Source organism: Thamnophis sirtalis, unplaced genomic scaffold (assembly GCF_051295495.1).
Source record: "Thamnophis sirtalis isolate CommonGarterSnake01/CBP01778 unplaced genomic scaffold, rThaSir2_p1.2 scaffold_3, whole genome shotgun sequence".
Classification (NCBI taxonomy): Eukaryota; Metazoa; Chordata; class Lepidosauria; order Squamata; family Natricidae; genus Thamnophis; species Thamnophis sirtalis.
The window spans coordinates 82,438,821-82,458,068 of record NW_028261383.1 but is presented as its reverse complement, the minus strand read 5'-3'; the positions used below and the strand labels follow the sequence as shown (position 1 = coordinate 82,458,068).

The 19,248-nt window shown below is 42.1% G+C and overlaps 2 protein-coding genes across 2 annotated transcripts in view; one reads left to right on the top strand and one right to left on the bottom strand.

Moving 5' to 3' along the window:
• CDHR2 (cadherin related family member 2) overlaps positions 1 to 7,519 on the top strand; it is a 41,574-nt gene extending 34,055 nt beyond the window's left edge. Inside the window, exons 23-29 of the mRNA XM_087709356.1 lie at positions 38 to 115; positions 673 to 733; positions 1,678 to 1,802; positions 2,053 to 2,166; positions 3,601 to 3,681; positions 3,981 to 4,044; positions 5,773 to 7,519. Coding sequence (XP_087565482.1) covers positions 38 to 115; positions 673 to 733; positions 1,678 to 1,802; positions 2,053 to 2,166; positions 3,601 to 3,681; positions 3,981 to 4,044; positions 5,773 to 5,898 — 649 coding nt within the window. The 3' untranslated portion in view covers positions 5,899 to 7,519. The remainder of the gene's footprint in view (positions 1 to 37; positions 116 to 672; positions 734 to 1,677; positions 1,803 to 2,052; positions 2,167 to 3,600; positions 3,682 to 3,980; positions 4,045 to 5,772) is intronic.
• A 1,645-nt stretch (positions 7,520 to 9,164) lies between these two features.
• GPRIN1 (G protein regulated inducer of neurite outgrowth 1) lies at positions 9,165 to 14,940 on the bottom strand. The gene has a single exon (XM_087709355.1). It carries the CDS (start codon positions 14,888 to 14,890, stop codon positions 13,118 to 13,120), a length of 1,773 nt encoding a protein of 590 aa, XP_087565481.1. The 5' UTR covers positions 14,891 to 14,940; the 3' UTR covers positions 9,165 to 13,117.
• Positions 14,941 to 19,248: the final 4,308 nt, after the last annotated feature.

Here is a 19,248-nt window from a genome sequence, read left to right as displayed (position 1 = left end):
AGTCCTTCTATCTTACATGTCTTTTTATCTTCTGTAGGGCTCTGGAGAATACTGCAATGGATGCCTATTTTGTTTACAAGAATGGCACGGCTCTGAATGATAATCAAGTGCTTGGGTAAGGGTCACATTGCTCTCAATCTAATAGGGAAGGAACAGAGATCACATAAAATTCCCATTTGGGTTGGCCCATTGAGCTGTTAGTGTGACAACACTGGAAAAGGAAGTGGTCAAATTAAAAAGAAAGGTGGAGACTTTTAAATGATGCAAACCTTGTCGTCACCCCACCCCCAATAATTTAAGCTAAGAATCACCCCACACCTTTTAAACCATATTTTAGCCCTAGTGGTTCTCTCCCCATGAAATTTCAGCCTGAGCAAAACATCTAAACATATCAGTGTATATGGAGCTAATATGAAAGTCTGATGGAAAACAGAGGAAAATAATGCAGAGGAAGGCTGAGATTAAGGAAGGAATTGCTGGTGGATAGTTCAGCATAATGACACACACACACAAAACCCACAGGATCTGCAGAGGCACTAAGTGAGAAGTTGGAAACAGACTTTTTGTTCATTTTTAAAAAACACAACTCATGCTTAATTATATTGTAGTTGCAAATACCAAACAGCTCTTGGGAAACACTTCCTAATCATCCTCAAAATATGTTTTCTTCAGGATCATTCGAAGCAACCCGGAACAGTTGGAAAAACTTATCGACATTGGCTTGTCGCTCATTGTGAGAGTTCTTATCTTTCTAATGCTTCCACATTCAGATGAGTTGAATTTGAAAGCAAAACGGGAAAGTAGGAATGAAAGTAGCAAGATGTTTGACTAAGGAGGGCGATAATTTTGTGCCAGAAGTGAACAAAACAACTAAGAGAGAAGCCGGATAGGGGAAGCCAAAGTTTCATCTGGAGAAATAGACATCCAGCACAATGGGACATTTGCAACTTCAGGCATTCCCTTCTTATTAGCCACACTGGGTGACAATGATGGAATTGTAATCCAAAAGGTTTGGAGGGCAGCTTGAAGTCCTGTCTACAAAATGTCCTCCTCAAATCAAACTTGGCTCCATGGGTGCAATTTTCTTGATAACACTGTGGAAGAAACCCTTTTCTGTGATTCCACCCCCCCCTCCCCACTTCCCAGTGTAGCCTTTAGCGTTAGCCTATGTAATACAGATCCATCTTCCCCAAATTAGCATTTTCCTGATGTTTAGACTATAGCTTCTATGTTGCCCAACCCAGTGGTGGGTTCCAGACTCCGTTGCAACCGGTACGCTGTGCACAGTGCTGGGCATCCAAGTTGGGCACGTGCGTTGCGCACACATGCACATGCATGCGCATGCCACCGCCCTGCAACATCCAGCTGCTCGGTGGAGGTCACGCAGGCCCTGCACGCTGTGCACATGTCAACAATTGGCCCGGTTACTTCAAAAACAGCTATGGAACACAGGCGAGTGGGCCAAACAAGCCCAGTACGGTGGGCACTGCTCCCAGCTACTACCGGTACAGCCGTACCGGGCTGTACCGCCCAGAACCCACCACTGGCCCAACCGATATGATTCTGCTGACTGTAGACTATCTGAGGTGCAATTGGATATGGGGAGCATTAGGATGGGGAAAGCTAGAATGGACTCTGTACCGAGTGAGCTATTAAAACACGTTTGTATGTTCCCAGGGTCCTGGGGATGTGAAGGAACCTGGAAAAGAGATGGAGTTCTTTGGTATTATTATAGGGATGGCAGCAGCTGTCTTCATCCTCCTCCTCCTCTTGATTGGGACAGTAATTGGCATGAGGAAAAGGTACAACTTCCCCATCAGTTCAATTTCCCAATGTTTTCCCCCCTCGATTCCTGATCAGAATCTGGGTGAATTCAATGCACCCAGAATTTTCCCTATGGCTGCAAGCTCTAAACCCTTTTGCCATACCATATTGGCTGCACATCTGTAAAAGCCAGTGCAGCAACCTCCCTCGGATGGTCTATTCTTCTACTATTAAGGATTCCCTTCAACCCACTTGCCAACTTGCTACAAACAAACTTTCTTTTTGCAGTTATACAAGGAAGTTGAAGGCACTCAAAGCCTTGAAGGTGGCTTCACATTTCTCAGGCAATGGAGCGCAGCAAGGACCTGCCATCCCTGGGACCAATAAATATAATACAGAAGGGTATGTAGGCACAGGGAATGGTTAGAGAGAAGCAGGTACAGCTTGTGACAGAAGCCCTGAGTTGTGGAGGGATGCGTTTCATGGTTGGGTTAGTTTGGGCTGTGGTTTCTTGGGTTTGTTATTAGGTTTATTCTATTTTATTTTAATTTGCTACACAGAGTAAGTCATTGATATAGGCGGCCATATAAATGAGAGAGAGAGAGAGAGAGAGAGAGAGAGAGAGAGAGAGAGAGAGAGAGAGAGAGAGAGAGAGAGAGAGAGAGAGAGAGAGAAAGAAAAGAAGAAAAAGAAGAGGAGGAGGAGGAAGAGGAGGAGGAGGAGGAGGAGGAGGAAGGGAGGGAGGGAGGGAGGGAGGGGAGGGAGAGATGATAAATTGATGTAGATGGAAGAAATGCAAATAAGAAGTTTTATGTCCCCACCTCCCAAAAACCATCTAATCCTTTACATTGCCAATTTTCAATGATAAAACTCTCTCTGTTGGACAGATCTTATGCTGAATTTGAATATGCTGAAAATATCCGGCATCTTCAAATGAACAAAAAGCTGAATGTGATTAAAATTGGAAACCTGGGAAATTATGGCAGGGTTGTACTGTTGAAGCACTATAGAAGCGCCCAAGAAAAATGTAAAATCATCTATCAGTCTTTGGGAAATATGAAATCTCTCAGGCTTCAAACCAGTGGTGGGTTCCTACCAATTCGGACAGGTTTGGCCGAACCGGTAGTGGTTTGGCAGCCTGGGTCGCTTCAACCGGAGTGACCCCGGCCTGCCACGTCCCTGAACCGGTTCTCCATGTGGCACCATAGGCGCCGCCATCTTGTTTTTGGCTTCTGCGCATGCACAGAACATTTTTATTATACTGTGCATGTGTGCCAAGGTGGCGCAGTGGTTAAATGCAGCACTGTAGGCTACTGCTAGATCAGCAGGTCAGCGGTTCAAATCTCACCGGCTCAGGGTTGACTCAGCCTTCCATCCTTCCGAGGTGGGTAAAATGAGGACCCAGATTGTTGGGGGCAATATGCTGACTCTCTGTAAACCGCTTAGAGAGGCCTGAAAGGCCTATGAAGCGGTATATAAGTCTACTGCTATTGCTATTGCACATCGCACATCAAGGGTGCGCGCACAGGTGAACCCACAAGCGAACCGGCAGTAGTACCTGCCGGAACCCATCCCTGCTTCAAACCTGTTTTAGGAGGGCAAAATTAGGATAGCAGTTGCTTGTTGCTTGGTTGGAAGGTAATCCAGATTGTGGGAAATTAAAGTTTTAGTACCTTTGCATGCCACCTTGGTAGTTTCAACTGATTGTGTATAGCTAGTGGCATACCCAAGAATAGCTGGAGAGCATGTTTGCTGCCAAATGCTGTGTTATGGCATTCTCTGCTGGGCATAGGACTGGATACATAAGACATTCACACGTAAAACATTCTTCTGCAGGGCTAATCCTGTGCTTGGTTTCTCCTTGGATCCTTCTGTGAACCTTGGCTTTGATGAAAATGCCAGTTCTGAAGTGGCCAGGTAGTACAATGAATTTAATCTTTAATTAATCATCATCTATGCAAATACAGAGTGTGATTATGCTGATGTGACTGCTTTACTGGAAGCTTTATCTCGTACAGTTCTGGAAATCTCTTTGAACCTCCCTCCCCACCCCATATTATTTTCTGTCATTGAGGTGTCAAATTTCCCACATGTGCTAAAAGTTAGAAACCACAGGGGTCTTCAGAACTAATGGAGGCAATAATGGGGTTATGGAGACTTGCAGCTAGAGATGGTAAAGAGTTCCTCAGACAGTCAAGCTGCTTTTTGTATTACAGCCTGAACTCTCTGGATGAAAACATGTTTGACGTTCCACACGACTTATTTCCTGCTAACCTGAAAGTAAGACACCCATCCCATTTTTTGCACAATGAATATTTTGGGGGTAGAGTATCCTTTGTTCCAAGTAAATATATTACTTGCTTTACTAAGAATAAGTTAACCTCTTCTATCTATAAGGGATTTTTTTTTAAGTAATAGAAATTTTCATATATGGAAAGTATTAAAACCGAGTTGCATTATCTTTAGATTCCTAGGTGATAGGTCAAATCCTGCTTTCCCCTTCTGCTTAATTTGTGATTAACACATACAATGACAAATGGAAATTATCCACTGACCTGTCCTTTACTTTTGAAGGCTTTTTCTGTTTTGGACAGAATCTCTGCCCTCTTAACTAAAACCTTAAGGACTGATAAGCTGGATTCACACGTTGTGGTTAAGTTATAGATCACTGAGCAAACTTTAGTGGCTTGGTTCATAACATATCCAGAGGTGGGCTTCAAAAATTGCAGCAACAGGTTGACTGCCCTGTTGCTGGGTGGGCATGGCCATGGGGTGGGCATGGCCATGGGGGCATGGCCTACTTGGCCTTCTGCACCATGGCAGGGAGGGGGAGAGTGTTTTTCTCCCTCCCCAGACTCCGGAGGCTTTCCTTGAGCCCCTGGGAGTGTGAAAACTGCTTCCCCTGGGCTCCGGAGGCTGGAAGCAGGCTTATTTCTGGACTTATGGAACCTCTGGTAGGCTTGTTTTCCCACCTTTCCGAGCCTTCCGCAGGCACTGCCCTTACCTGGCATGATGAATGGGCTGTGTGAAGACTCCTGGGAGGAGCCAGCCAGCGGTGGCATTTGGCGGTTCGCCGAACTGGGCAGACTCCTAGCTAGAGGATAGCCAGAACCTGTGCAAACCCCCAGCAGCCCACCCCTGATTACATATCATAAACAATAGTTTACAAATTACAACTTCTGGATTTCTGTAACTTACAAAGCCAGCCCTACTGGATCAAAGTTTGTGGGTTATCCCAATTTCTTAATGAAGATGAAATTATCGGAAAGGATGCATCTATATCCGTACACCCATCTCTCTAGTTCACCCCTCACTGATAACCTGATCTTCATGAAGAATTTGGGCTTGTGCTGCTCAGTTTTATATCACTGCTATTGTTAGGCCTTTCCAGTCTCTACAAGGAATGGCATGAGAAGCCTGCCATATACTCATACAATCACAGTCATAGTCTACACTGTGCTTGGCTGTTTACAAGGATGCCAGATGGCCAAGTATGTATTTGAAAACAGAGTGGGAAGACCCACGTTCATCTGTGCTGTGCTCTAGAAGCATAGTGTTCTGGATCAACTCCTGATCAAAGAAAATGCTTTTCACATACTTAACAACCTCCCCCAACTCGGAACCCTACAGATGGGCTGGGAATGCAAATCCCAGAATTTGTCACTAGTGTAGCCAATGCTAGGGATTCTGGGAGATGCACTCTCAGTCCTGTTGGAGACAGCAGTTTTGTGACACAACAGAAACAGCAGCTTGAACAATTGTATGTCCCCCTTTTCAGCTATAGATCTGCTGTTAGAAGTATCTTCCAGCTCCTATATGTAAGGATGTGAGATAGAGGGTAGAAGAAAAGGGTGTGTGTAGGGTGTGGCTATTTAAATAATAATAATATCCAGACTAATAAAGCCTAGGATATGGTGTCTATATTGTGCGGCAATCCAAAACTATCGTTATCCACCACTGGTAACCCGCAGAAACAATAATTCCTAAATATGATTTTACTATTTTCAGGTGGACAAAGCAGATGCTCACCAGGAAGCAGACAATTGGGGAGAGCCCTTGAAAGCTGCTTTAGAGAGTTCCGTTGCTGTATCTGCAGACTCTGGAAACTCTTCCATGAATACTACAGAAATATGACTGTGCCCATTTACTTCTGGCAACTCAATGTCCCGAATGTATAGCAGCTGTTCCCTGAAGATGCTGAAATGCTAATGAAATAAATTATAAAACATTGGGATATCGGCTTCTCCGTGGCCTGAATTAACTCAAGGTCTGCAACTTAAACTTTACCACATCTGCTCTAAACCAGAAGCAAAGATGAGACTGAACAAGATCATGGAACTGGAGAACTGGAAGAAGCTTCTTGGGCCATTAAGTCCAGCATCCTGTGGGCTTAGGAATCCAGCTGAAAGATACTTACAGTACATGTGGCTACTCAGAAAATTGTTAGGATATTCGGTAAAACAAAATGCTTCAATGGAGACAAGACAGAGAATAAAAGTTTAGTATGAAGATAGTAGTAATGATATGACTGAAAATATTGAACTTAGTTACTGGTCACTAAGAGTTCTGATCCTGCTTTAATGGGGTGTGACAGAATGACTTTGGCCCAGTGAAGCATGAGTTGGTCCATGTAGTCAGTTGAAGTCACAACCAACTTATGGACACTATTGACCTCTGGGTAGACACCTTCATTATCCAAGATCTCTCACCATTGCTGGAGAAGACCTAGGTTTCTTACAAACATTGCAAAGGTGGCCAGATGGTGGTTTCCATGGAAAACTCTTTAAAAATAATTAAGCACAATTGTTTTCTCTCCCCTCCCTTCTTAAAGGTTCTGCACGAAATAGTGATAATATCAAAACTTTTATTCTTGGGCAGAAATCTCTAAACCTTTATTGTTAAAATGGAAATGAGCTAGAACTACACCAGCAAACACACCTTATTTTCTAACATGTACCATTGTTTATATGTGCTTTCACTATTTGGCTTTCTAACAATGTGTGGGTCGGCAAGCATGATGCCACTAGAAGATAGAATAAGGCCATTCGTCTTTGGCTATCATAAGAGAACAAATATCTCTTAGGCTAGTATTTTAATTTTACTATGAGGAGAAAGGAAAATGCTTCTGGGATTATTATTATTATTTACCCTGGTATCAGTGTAGCTTGCAGGTGCAAGAAAAATGGAAATGTTCCATTTTTGGTGTCTGTATAAATTTGAAATGCCAGCCAACGTGGATTATCACATGTGACATTTGCAATTTATGACTTGAACAGAGGGTAAGCTTGTAATTTGAGGAACTTCTTTTTGAAAGTTGCAAAAATGATTGCTCTCCAGCTCTTTCTAGAACCTGCCAAGGGTTCACGTTTGAGAGCCTTTCAACACAATGTTCATTATTCCCAGCAAGGAGACTATTCAGAATTTCCGCCCAATAAAGGGAAACCATCCCTTTCCCCCCAACCCCTTGACAAACACAAAGAAAGCTTTTTGAGCAGAAACTGTTGATTGTTATGTTGGGTTTGCTTGGGTATTTTGGAGAAAAATTTTATTATCCAACAGTTAGATTTACAAGTAGTACCCTAAAGATATAAAGAAAGGGCAGGAAAAAGAAATCAAAAGGCAAAATTACTCTTAACAATTCAGCATTGCTTGGTACTATAAATCCATATGGCACGTAAACACCATACTGAGAACAGCACACAAAGCGGGACGTGAGGAGGTTCTCCAGGGGTTCTGTAGGTTTCCCTTCAATTCTGAGAAGGGAGCAGGGGGAAAAGTCCATTGGCCAGAGCCTCAGCAGCACTTCCCATTCTAGGCATAGTGAGGCAGGTTTTGTAGATTTCACCACAAATGCTTGTATTTCCAGGCTGGATGCCTCTTCCCGAGTTCTTCTCTTGCATGTCTGACTCTCAGATGAATGTGCTGGTAGGCCCTGGGTCCTCCATGCTATGCCCTCTGACCTGCAAGGCAAGTGAAGTCTCAAGACAACCTGGCTCTGCAACTGGAAGGCTACTTGTGAACACTGAGCACTCTGGGAACCTAGGAATGCAGCTGGCTGAAGGGTTAAATCCATCCTCCAGCAGATCTCCTGAAAGGCCTGCTCAATGGGTGGAGGAGAGCTTGCCAGCCCCATATACTTTAGGTGTAGCTTTATGCAGGCAGTGTTGTTGCTAAGTCAGTGCAGTAATTCCACATTTCCCTGTGTATCGAACCTAGTGCTAACATTTGTACTTCAGCAAACTTTAGGAGCTTAGACTTTTCCATCAGCCAGACGCCCTCCAAGAGCAACACTGGCTGAAGATGAAAAGGCCGTGCAGTCCAACATCTCTGGAGAACACTGGGTTGGAGAAACCTGACATAGATTCTTTCTCTCTTGTGCAAGATAGCAGGCAGCCAAACCATTCATATGCTTGCATTGTTTACAAAGGTTTAAAAGCTACTTAGAGATGAATAATCCCACCCAACTCTGCAAATGAGTTAATCTTCATTGTCTGGAGAAAAGCCAACATTCAAAAAGCTTTTCCCAATCATCAGAAGGAAACACACCCTTGCACCATGGGAACAGCCTGGTTTTTGAGGGTTCGGTGAAGAGATTTTTACACTCCAGCCAGGAGTTCAAGTAGGGCTTATTAACCATGCAACACTGCAAAACAAATTGATATTTTTAGGTAGGTAGGTAGGGAAAGAAGGTGGGAGGGAGGGAAGGAAGGGAGGGAGGGAGGAAGGAAGGGAGGGGGACCCAATCCATTCATAGTCTTGAATAAATGAATGGGTGCTGCATGTTGTCAATCAACTATTTGTAAAGATATACAAAAAGTCTTTCCTTTGGGGACATACCCTCCATTATCTAGACTCAAAGAGTTCACCTCCATTCAGAGTATAAGGGTCAATGTTCCTCTTTTTTTCATGGCAGGACTTCCTGAAGAAGAAAATTCAGCAGAAGAATTTTGCTTACTTTTCATAAGCAAACTTGATCTGTTCACTTTTTTCTTTTAACAACAGTTTAGTAGCACAATCCAGACAGGGCGGGGGGGGGGATCACAATAGTAAATGAAAATGAAAATCTTATTTTCTGACAAAAGTTAGGATAGTATTCTTCTACTCAATTAAAAATAGATTTTGGCACTATATTTCCCACTGGAAGCTCCTTTGAAACAATAGTTGATGTAGCTATCTAGAAAACTACCATCAAAAAGAAAAAATAAACTGGGTCTTCCCCACATTACCATCTTCATTTCAGTTTATCAGTTATTTCTGTCAGACACAGCTCTGCGCAAATGATACTATTTATGGGAAAAGTACAAAATCCCAAATCCCCAGTACGAATATTAGTCACAGAAGAAAAATGAAGGAGATAAAAAAGAGGAACAGCAACATCAAGAAAAAACAAGAATTTGGTCCAGAGTAAACAACAATTTTTAAGCTCCCATTTCTGACACATATGAATAAAATATTTCAGCCTACACAAACCCTTTGAGAAAAAAAATCCAGAATATAACAGTTGCCGATTTTCAGGTGGCAATGGACCTCTTTGTTCTATAGAGAAAAGAGTGTAGATTACAAAGAGGCAAAGATACATATGTACATGCATTCTTCAAGTGCACGCAAGATGCACATCAAGCCGCCCATTTGCACACAAGACATGAATTCTTCCCAAGGATTCGTTTCTCAGGCAAATGGATTGGTTGGTGGTCTCAGGACCCTGACGTGGGGTCTGAAACAGCATCCATGGGCCTCAGCGATGCTTGCCAGCCAGTCATGCTGCAAGGGGTCCAAGCCCATATAGAGAATCCACCATTCAATTCAATATCTAGGCTATAAAATTTTGACTTGCAAGAGGCACAGACCTTGGGCCTGAGAAGGCAATTGATACTATGCAGACCAAGGGCGATTAAATATTTTGTCTACATTTTTCTTTTGCCTTAGGAACAGCTCAGTTTCTTTTGAACTATCACTCTAAATGAGGCGTGTCCAACTTTTTAACTTGCCTGGACTGCATTGAATGAAGAAAATTGTCTTGGGCCGCATATAAAATATATAACATAGTTAATATATATAAATGACAAACTTCCTTTAGTTTTAGGGGCGGCATTACTAGCTGTCCAGGGCTGCATGCAACCTGAAGGGCACAAGTTGGACACGCCTGCTCTGAACTGCCCACTTTCTGTGCAAAACAAACAAATTGTAAACCCATACTCATAGTAAGGTAATGTGTCTGTACACAAAAAGCTGTGTGTAAAGTTTTGCTGCTGTCAAAATTTTAAAAAGTGGCTTCAGAGTAGATAATGGGCATGAACACCATGCTTCTTTAAAGTCCCTCCTCAAAGCAGTTGCATCTTTAGTCTGGGCATGTATTGTATGGTAACCAAGAGAAATATGTTTTAAGGAGTCATCAATAATATGCAGAAAGGTGCTTTAGAGTTGGCCTAAATGCCTCGATTCAGCCATATTTTTCTAGTATTGTATGGCCATTATGCAAACCCAGAAAAGATGCAAGGTGACACCAACAGGTGTGAGATGTGTGCCCTGTCAACTACGCATCACCATTTTCATTTCGGATCCAAAGTGATGCACATCCCTAGATGTGAATCATACTTCATGAATTGGGTGATTTGCTTAAAATTGCTCCATTGGATTACTTCCTGGATATATGAGATGATGTGAAGGAATGTTATTGGCAAGAAAAACACCAGGACAGGAGGGAAATTTGTCTGTGTGGAATAGACAAGTAAATGAGTGCAGTAGCCATCGCTGCTTCTACAATGTTACAGGGTTTTGCTTTACTAAACCATTTTTGAAAAGGCCTTCTAGATGTATTGGTTCACAAGTCCCATCACCCGCTATCAGTGTGGCTAAGCTGATGGGAATGGTCATCTAATAAGCTAGATAACCTGTGATCAAGGAAGGCTGAAGGTGGGAGACCTTTGACAAACCACAAGCTGAAGAGCAGAGTGAGTAAGTATTGAGCGTACAAATGTTTTTACTCCCAATTATTAGATTATTAGATACAATTTTTGGCTTGGCCTCAATTCCTAAAGGATGGGGATTGTGAAGAAAATAGATCTTCAGAGGTCTTAAGAGTTGACATTTGAATTTAATAACATTCTGCATTGTATTGTGAAAACGTCCCAATCAGCTGTTCAGCTCAAAAGCTACTGTAACTTCATCAAAGTTATCTCCAAAGACTTCAAGAGCTCGATCTTTCCAAGCTGTATCAAAGAAGTAATACTTCATAAGCGCAGCCATGCAAGATTGTTGTAGCAAAACAAAGGTCCTGTTTTGGATCTACAGGGTGAAACAACACCACTGTCAGTAATTTAGGAAGTAAGGCTGCTTTGGCTTCACACCATCAATCATTTTTTTTTTAAAAATGGCACGTGAGATAATACTCAGTTTGCATGGTGCTTACAACACTAAATAAACTTGTTCTGCTTAGCCTAAAAGCAGACTTAGGGACTTGTCTCCTAAGCAGCCCTCTCCTTATCATGCTATCCTCATCAGAGGGTACAGAAACAAAAAGATTTCCAAAGGATTCGAAGAGCTTTACAGATAGGAATTGCATTTGAGAAATATGTGCACAGTTACGAAAGAAAATCACTGATGGCAAAGAAACTGGGACCAAGCCTTGACAGAGAACTGATTCACTAAAAGCTAAGTCTTGATCCTCTATGAAACCAAACACATTTTTATTGTTATTTTTAAATGGCAAAGGTGCTACTCAAAGCCTTTCTCTGGCTTCCATGTCTAACTATCAAGAACGGCCTCTCCGGCTTTGAACCTGCCCAGTTATTTACATTAGCAGAAGCGCCTCTCTCAGGCAGATGTGGGTGGGTGGGCTTCTACTATAGGACTCCCAGAGAAAACCATAAACGGCAAAAGAACATTGTTTCTGTCAGTTTTTCAACAGTTAATTGGTTTAAGGAAAATTGATTTTGTGTTTAATTGTGTGGGTTTTATTACGTTTAATATCCTGCAGTTTTAAACTGCAAGTCACCTCAAGTGCTTGAATATTATAAACAGAAAGATGGGGAACGAATTCTATTCTAAGTGGATAAATATATTTAAAATTAGAAAGGAGTTTACTTTGTTATTAAGGAAAGGGGTAGCCCCAGTGATTTAAGAATTAGGCAAAGTATGTTTGCACTGAAGATATGATGTTGGACCATTCAATGTGTACTCTAAGAAATATACGGGTATTTCCAAGCAGTAATGCTTAGAAGTTGAGATTTGCATTTATGTGGCTCCAGATTTGGTTTCTTTTGATCAAATAAATTGCAAAATATTGGTAAGCATTCCATTCATGCTCCATTCTCTTTAGAAAAGCAGTTTCCCATCTAAATTACTCCTTGGGAATGCCAGAAAGCTCAACCATCAACAGCTGTGAAAAGTATGTTTCTGATATGCTAAAAGATGCACCGTGTGTGTTAAGTGGATTTATATATAACAGACAATGTTTAGTTGTGGCTCCTACTTTGCTGCATTCACTGACTATTATGGAATCAAATAACGGCATCCTCCAAGTTACAGGAGGAAGAATCCAGACAACTACACCTACTATTTTATTAATTACTACTGCCTTTTTCTTACCACTACCAAGAACCACCACCATCTACTAAGGAAGGAAATAAGAATTTCTGACAATAGCATTAGGAGACCTCCAACTGGAGCAACCTACATGCACATGGATCTACTTATCTGGGTGAACCAGTTGTTACTGTCATTGGTCTTTCAGTGGTTTAGCAACAGGACCAAAAAACGATCCCGGAGTGGTTAAAACCACAGTGGTTGTTTTGAAACATGCTTCATTTAAATGGATAGTTTCTTCTGTTTGTGGATCCCAAACAGTTAAAGATGGCCAACTCCGTTCCCTTACATCTCAGATGACTTTGTTTCAGAGATCTCAGTGTGATCTATTGTGTGACAAATGTGGGCTATCAGAGGGCAGCAAAATCCCAAGGATGATCTCCATCCTATAGTAAATAGGCTGTTGAGAGCTTTGTATTTTGTCATTGTGGAGATTACACATCCAGCATGAAGATTGCACTCGGGGGTGTAAGCAGCGCGTATAAGCACTGCTCTCAGGAATGTGTAAGTCCTTCAGGTGTGTATGAAAACACCTATCGCTGGGCGGTGCTCAAAGCTCTCCAGCCAAACTTATCAAGCTTATAATTCAGTACTTTGCCAATGTTTTTTAAAATATGCCACTTGAAGAGCAGTAGATAGAGGTGCCATAACATTACAGTTACAAAATATTAAAAAGGGATCACTCCCTCCCCCCCCTTGCCTGAGAAACTACATAATATTTGCATTTTCCAGCTACAATAAAAACCCAAGGAAATGACAAGAACACATTTCACTCCACTGCTGGGCCTCCACGAGAGCAGCAGCGTGGCCGTCGTACATTCTGTAGGAGTGCCCTGAACACACTGGGCTGCCTCTTGATCTCACCCTTGTGTGGGGCAACCCTGACAGAACTGGAGCGGGTACTTTGGGGAGTCATCACCATCTGCCGACCGTGTTCTTCAATCTGCTTCTCCAGATGCTTCTGTATGGCCATTCCCAGCACTTCAACCTCCATGGAGGCTCCATATACTTCCCACGTCATCCCCTTTTCATCCCAGCTGACCTCCCGTATTGGCTCTGATGTCTCTTCCTCTGCACTCTTAATGTGCACTTCAGGATAGGATGATTGAGGGGATTTGGTTACCGGAGTCATAGGTCCCGTGGCCACTGATCTGGTCTCCACTGGGATGAACACTTGCATCTCCACATCCCTTTTCGTGGGTTTCTGCTCTGGGCCAGGACTTTTCAGAGAAGTCCCTAAACCTCTCATATGAAATGGGAAAGCTGAAGAGCCATCAGGTGGATTAATGGGGCTGACGGCTACAGACACCAAAGATACCCGATTATCAACCTGGGTTCCCGCATCATGCTGAGGAGGTGTGACTTCCAATATGCAGGTTTGGGCAAGAAGTCCTACAGATGTCATCTCCTCATTGGTCGCATGGTCCTCACTTGTAGCTACGCTAATCATTTCCACTTTTTCCCCAGAGGTTTGGTCCTGACTTTTGCAGCTGGAGGTGGGTGGTTCCCTATGCCCTGTTTTCTCTTCCATGAATTCAGCTGGGCTTGATTCTAATTCACCTGATGTGCCTTGATGTTTGACTTCGTAAGAAATGCTGGTGACAAGGACATCTGGCACTTTATAGGAGCTTCCAGGTGGGTGAGTTTCTGCCACAGGGACCCTTGTTTCCTCAGTATCACTCAGCGGATTCTTTGCTGCAACAGGCTTGGCTGATTTCTCTGATGTGGTTTCAGCTTTAGAAGGTTCCAGAATAGACTCCTTCACAGTGTCTGACCCAGAGACCCTTCTGGAATCTTCTTTCCCATATTCCATAGCTTCACTAATGACACTGCTGACGTGTGATTTATCTCCTTTAGAGGCAAGAGGCTGCCCTCGACTTGTGTTTTGCAGGCATGCAGGAAGTGTTGAACCCATCTTGGAATGAACTGTTTTTATTTGGACACATTCCTCCTCAGCTTTACCTGTGGTGGGTTCAAAAAACGCAACATGTTTCAGGGAGGCTGGTGTACTGGATGAGTCTTTATTGGGTCCTTTGAGGCAGGGCTCTGCTGGGAAATGCCTACACGCTTCTCCGGCAACAGGGCTAACATTTTTTTCCAGAGGGCTGCAGATGGTCACTGTGCTATTTGAGATCTCCTCCATGCTCTCCTCCTGCTTACTGTTCTGTTTCCACTCGTGGCAAGCTGCTGCTTCTCCTTTGGCTTCTGGGGGAGTTCCTCCAACACCTGTGTTTTTTAGAAGGGGGGGCTCAGCAGCAGCAGCAGCAACTAGATCTACAGAGTACTTTGGATCTACAGCTTGAGCCTTCTCTTTCTGGTTTGGGTTATCCACCATGGTGACTTTTTGGCTGGTGTCTTTGGTGCCGAGTTCGTTTACACAGCAGTTCCTCATGGTGAAATCTCCGCTTGCACAGCTGACGTTTTGGAGGCAGCTGTTTTTTCTACAACCACAAGGTGAGCTGGCGGTGGGCTTGTGAGCATCTTCAGGAACAGCTTCTTGGTTCAGCAACTGCAGAGCCTCTGTCTCCTTAGCACTGCCCATCTCTAGGCAGGACCTCTGCCATGCTATTCTTTGTACCGCTCTTAGAAGGTTCTGAAAGGAGAGAGAGGGTGGAGAAGAAAAAAGACAATTATCTGAGGTAATCTCAAAGAAAAACGCAATGATCTCAAAGCTATCTGTCTTCTAGGTCAACAGTTCCTCTGAATTTCTTGGGAGGGTTTACGATGCTTGCTGCCTTAATAATCAATGCAGAATCTGAGAGTTAAAATAAGACTTGGTATTTTGCAGTCTCGGATTTCCTGCCACTGAATTCTAGTGTAGTATAGGTAGTCCTCAACTTATGGCTGCAATGGAGCATTCTGCCATAAGTCATGAGGCACCTATGTGACCAACCTGATTTTATTATCTTTTTTTTTGCAGAAGTTGTCAAATGAATGTAGTAGTCGTACAGCAAGTCAATGCATTTCTACAATCATTGTTTGCTTGAAACCGGCTGCTTGCTGGAATTCCTGAACTGGGTTGTAAGTAGCTTTTGGGTGGGAGGTCAGAACTTCAAATGGTCACTAAGTGAGGACTACCTGTAATTCCCCTTTTCCTTCCCATTCTATACTTTCATAACGGTCTGTTTGGGCATTTAGTTCTGTTCAAACAACATTGAATTTCTTATGCAAATTCTGAAATCCGTAAAAATTGACTAAATTGTAGCCTTTTAATTTATAATCCAGTCCATGACTAATAACAATAATGTTGTACTCCTTCAAGTACACCATCTTCTTCATCTCACTAAACTTTAGGAAAAAAATACAATAGATCAGTATTATTCCTACTTTAGGGATGGAAGACTGAGGCTGACAACCTTAAAGCTACATAAGGAATTAAGAGTAGAGGCAGAATCTTAAATTTTCAATTCAAACCCCATGAATACAGACTTTAAGCTATGGTTTACTGAAATTATAGAAATATTCCTGCATTTTGATAAACATCTGATAGTGGGTTGCTCTTTTCATCCAAAACTGCTTTCTTTCTGGATCTCTACAAGCTCTGGGATATCCTGGTAATTTCCCATTCCAAGAACTAATCAAGCCCAACTCTTCTTTGTTTTTATTTTTTCAGGTCATCCAAGTTTTCCTGAATGCTCTCAACTGCTTAGGTTATGGTACTATTAGAGGCCAGACAACTCCTGGATACGTAGGAAGAGACAGATAATAGCTCAATGCTGATGTAAACGCTCTTAATCGGAAGACCTGAGTCCAATCTTTGGCATTTTTGCTTACAAAGGGTCATATAGCAGACAATACAATGGTACATTGCTACTCACTGTTAATTGGTTCCAGGAGATGCAATAAGTACCAAAAATGATGAGTACCAAACAAAATTTTCCCCATAAGGAATAATGGAGTGAGTCACAAGCCAGCCGACACAGAAAGTTTTATCTTGTGCATTGAGCACCAAACAAACGATGAGTACCAGGACAAAATTTTCACATCAAAATCCACTGAGTAACCAAACTCAATGACTTTCAGGGCAGTTGAGTTTCAAGCTACCACTGCGTAAAGTAAAATCTGAAGCCAGGAAGTTGGGATTGACCTGATGGTGCACTGAGTGACTTCAGACATTCCCACAACGGCACCTATATACTTTTTTGCTCCTTTGTTTTTTTAAATACCTTTTGAGACATGCTTTTTCTTTTTAATGTTGGGAGGTTGGAGCTTCTAAATCACCTCCTCCTATCCTATCCATTTTCTGTGGTGCTTATTTTGAGTCCTATAAGGCCAAGGCCCCTGAAGCTCTGCTCTGCAGAAGTTCAGCTTGAAACCCTTAACAAAGTGGGGAGGGAGGCGTTACTCCATATGGTAGGGATATTTTCCTTGTGAAAATAATTATCTCTGTGTCTTTCAATATAACTGATAAAGTTACAGATTAATTTTATGCACATATGTTATTTTTTTAATGAGTACTTACAACTTTCTATTTTTCTTTTAAAAAGAAAAACGAATTAAATAGTCGAACCCATCATTTTATGCACCCCTTTTTATATCTGAAATAATTCTCTTTTTTTTTTCCTCTACAGAACATATTGACATCTTTTAGGCATTTTTAATATGAAAGCAAAAAAGAGAAAGATGCCTCATTGGAGAACAACCTGGACACAATTGTAATGAAATGGTAGATTACATATTTTGGTAGAAGTAAGCAAATGTTACCTGTGCCCTAAAAATGGGGAAACAATGAGCCAATCAATGACACTTTTTTTTTAAAAAAAAAGTGTCAAGTGGCTCTTTTGATTAGGGTAAATAAACTATTATTCTACAAATAAACATGGAATTCTATGCCTCTAAACAAATCATTTTACAACCCAAATTATCCCACATTAGAATACCTCCCCTTGGAGGTTGGAGGCTGAATTATCCACACAAACTTTATTATTTTGGTATCTAACATTATAGGACTCAAATGGTTCCTTGTGAAAGTTGTCACTTTGTATAAAATGCTATTCTCATCAGGGCTGTGAATAATTCTAAAATGGTCTGGAAGAACAACTTTGGTCCTCGTGTAACTGCAGAATTTATTTGCCACTAATTAAACCCAGACTCATTATGCTGAACTGTGCAGCTCATGCTAAATTCCCCCCCCCCCCGCACCAAAGACATGACTCCTTTAATTAATAGCAGGCAGGTTTTACACTCAGGTATAGCCCAAAGCACCTCAAAGATTTCTGAAATGTGCACAACCCTCATTCTCATGCTGCAACTCATCACAATTCTCACAACGAGAAAACACACACACACACACCAGTGGTGGGTTCCGGATCCTGTTCCAACCGGTACGGTTGGAACGGGCCTGGCATCACCCACATGGGCGTGCGCAGTGTGTGCATGTGTTGTAACTGCCAGTGACGTTTCTGCAAGCTGCTTGGCGGAGCGTCACGCAGGTGCTGTATGCGCCATGTGTGTACGCAGAAGTGCCGAAAGCTTTAAAACACCGGTAAGGAGCTCAGGCGGGCGGGCGGGCGGGCCCTCCAGTACCGTATCTGGTGCTCCGGGCAGGTTCTACTATGCATGTACCAGGGCATACTGCCTGCAACCCACCACTCACACACACACACACACAAACACACAAAATGGAACTGCCTTAGCAGTGCAGCCATGATTACGTATACTGGCTTTCAGAATACCAAATCTTGATGAGCAGCATCATAGACCTTGGTATATGTTATATGTGCTGATGCAAGTCAAGTGAGCCCCAATCTCCTTTCTTTGAGTATAAAAACATCTTTTGCAAGAGATTCTTGAAAGGAAAAGCAGGGAGGGAAATAGCACTTTGTTTCCTCTGAACTCGGTTTCCTTTTCCTCCTTGCCACTTCTCCATTTCAAAACATTTCCTGAGTAGCTTCCTTAACTCTGTTGGGCATTTTAAAAAATATGTTAGATCTGGAGATTGCAACAAACTTGTGAGAGAATGAGAAATAATATGGGAGGGGTGGATTTTTTAAAAAAAAAAAAACACTGGTCAGAAGACCTTAAACAATCTTTATTTTGCCCTTTTCTCCGGGAGAACTAAGAAAGTCCCTCCAAAAATAACCCGCAATCTACCATGAATATTTTGAATCCAGAAGGGGTAGCTAAATGCAATTATCTACAGGTTCTTCTAGGCATGGCCTAAATGCGGTGACACAACAGAACTTCACCTCACACACAGATTCATCTGAAGGAAAGATCTGCTTAGGATTCTCTAAGAGTTTCCTTTCTAGCCTTTTCAGCCGATCTAGCAGTTAGCTCAAAAATTTACGGTATCCCCAACTCAGTGAATAACCTATCTTCCCTTTTCCTTTGTGAACACAAACATTTCCAAGAGGAGGGATCTAGTATATTTGAAGCACATGCCAGTCTTTTTTGTTTTTTCACGACCCCCCCCCCTTATTTGTCTGGGATGCTGTGTCAAGTTTATAGAGCTAAAATTGATGGCCGTTCAGCAGGACGACATACATTATCTGAGATATTACATCTCCACCCCCCTCACATAAGACAATATATGTACTATGATTAGAACGAATTCTTCCGTGCCAGAAATGCATTGTGTCAAGAATCTATGTTATCCCTTCAGTGATAAAGGCCCAATTAAAAATATTGTAGGTACACTGCCACATCTGTTTATTTTTTATTTATTTATTTTTCACATTTTTGAACTGCCCATCTCCCTTGAAGAGCAACTCTGGGAAGTGTATAATAAAATATTAAAACATATTTTCTCATTTTAAAAAGATAGTACATAGAGTCAAAATTCTCCTGTGAGGACAAAAGCGCTTTCTGCCAAGATTTTAGGATGTGCACATAAAATAATTTTGTTAACCAATTCTTAAACCAGACTTTCCCAATCTGAGGTCTTCAATATATGTTTCA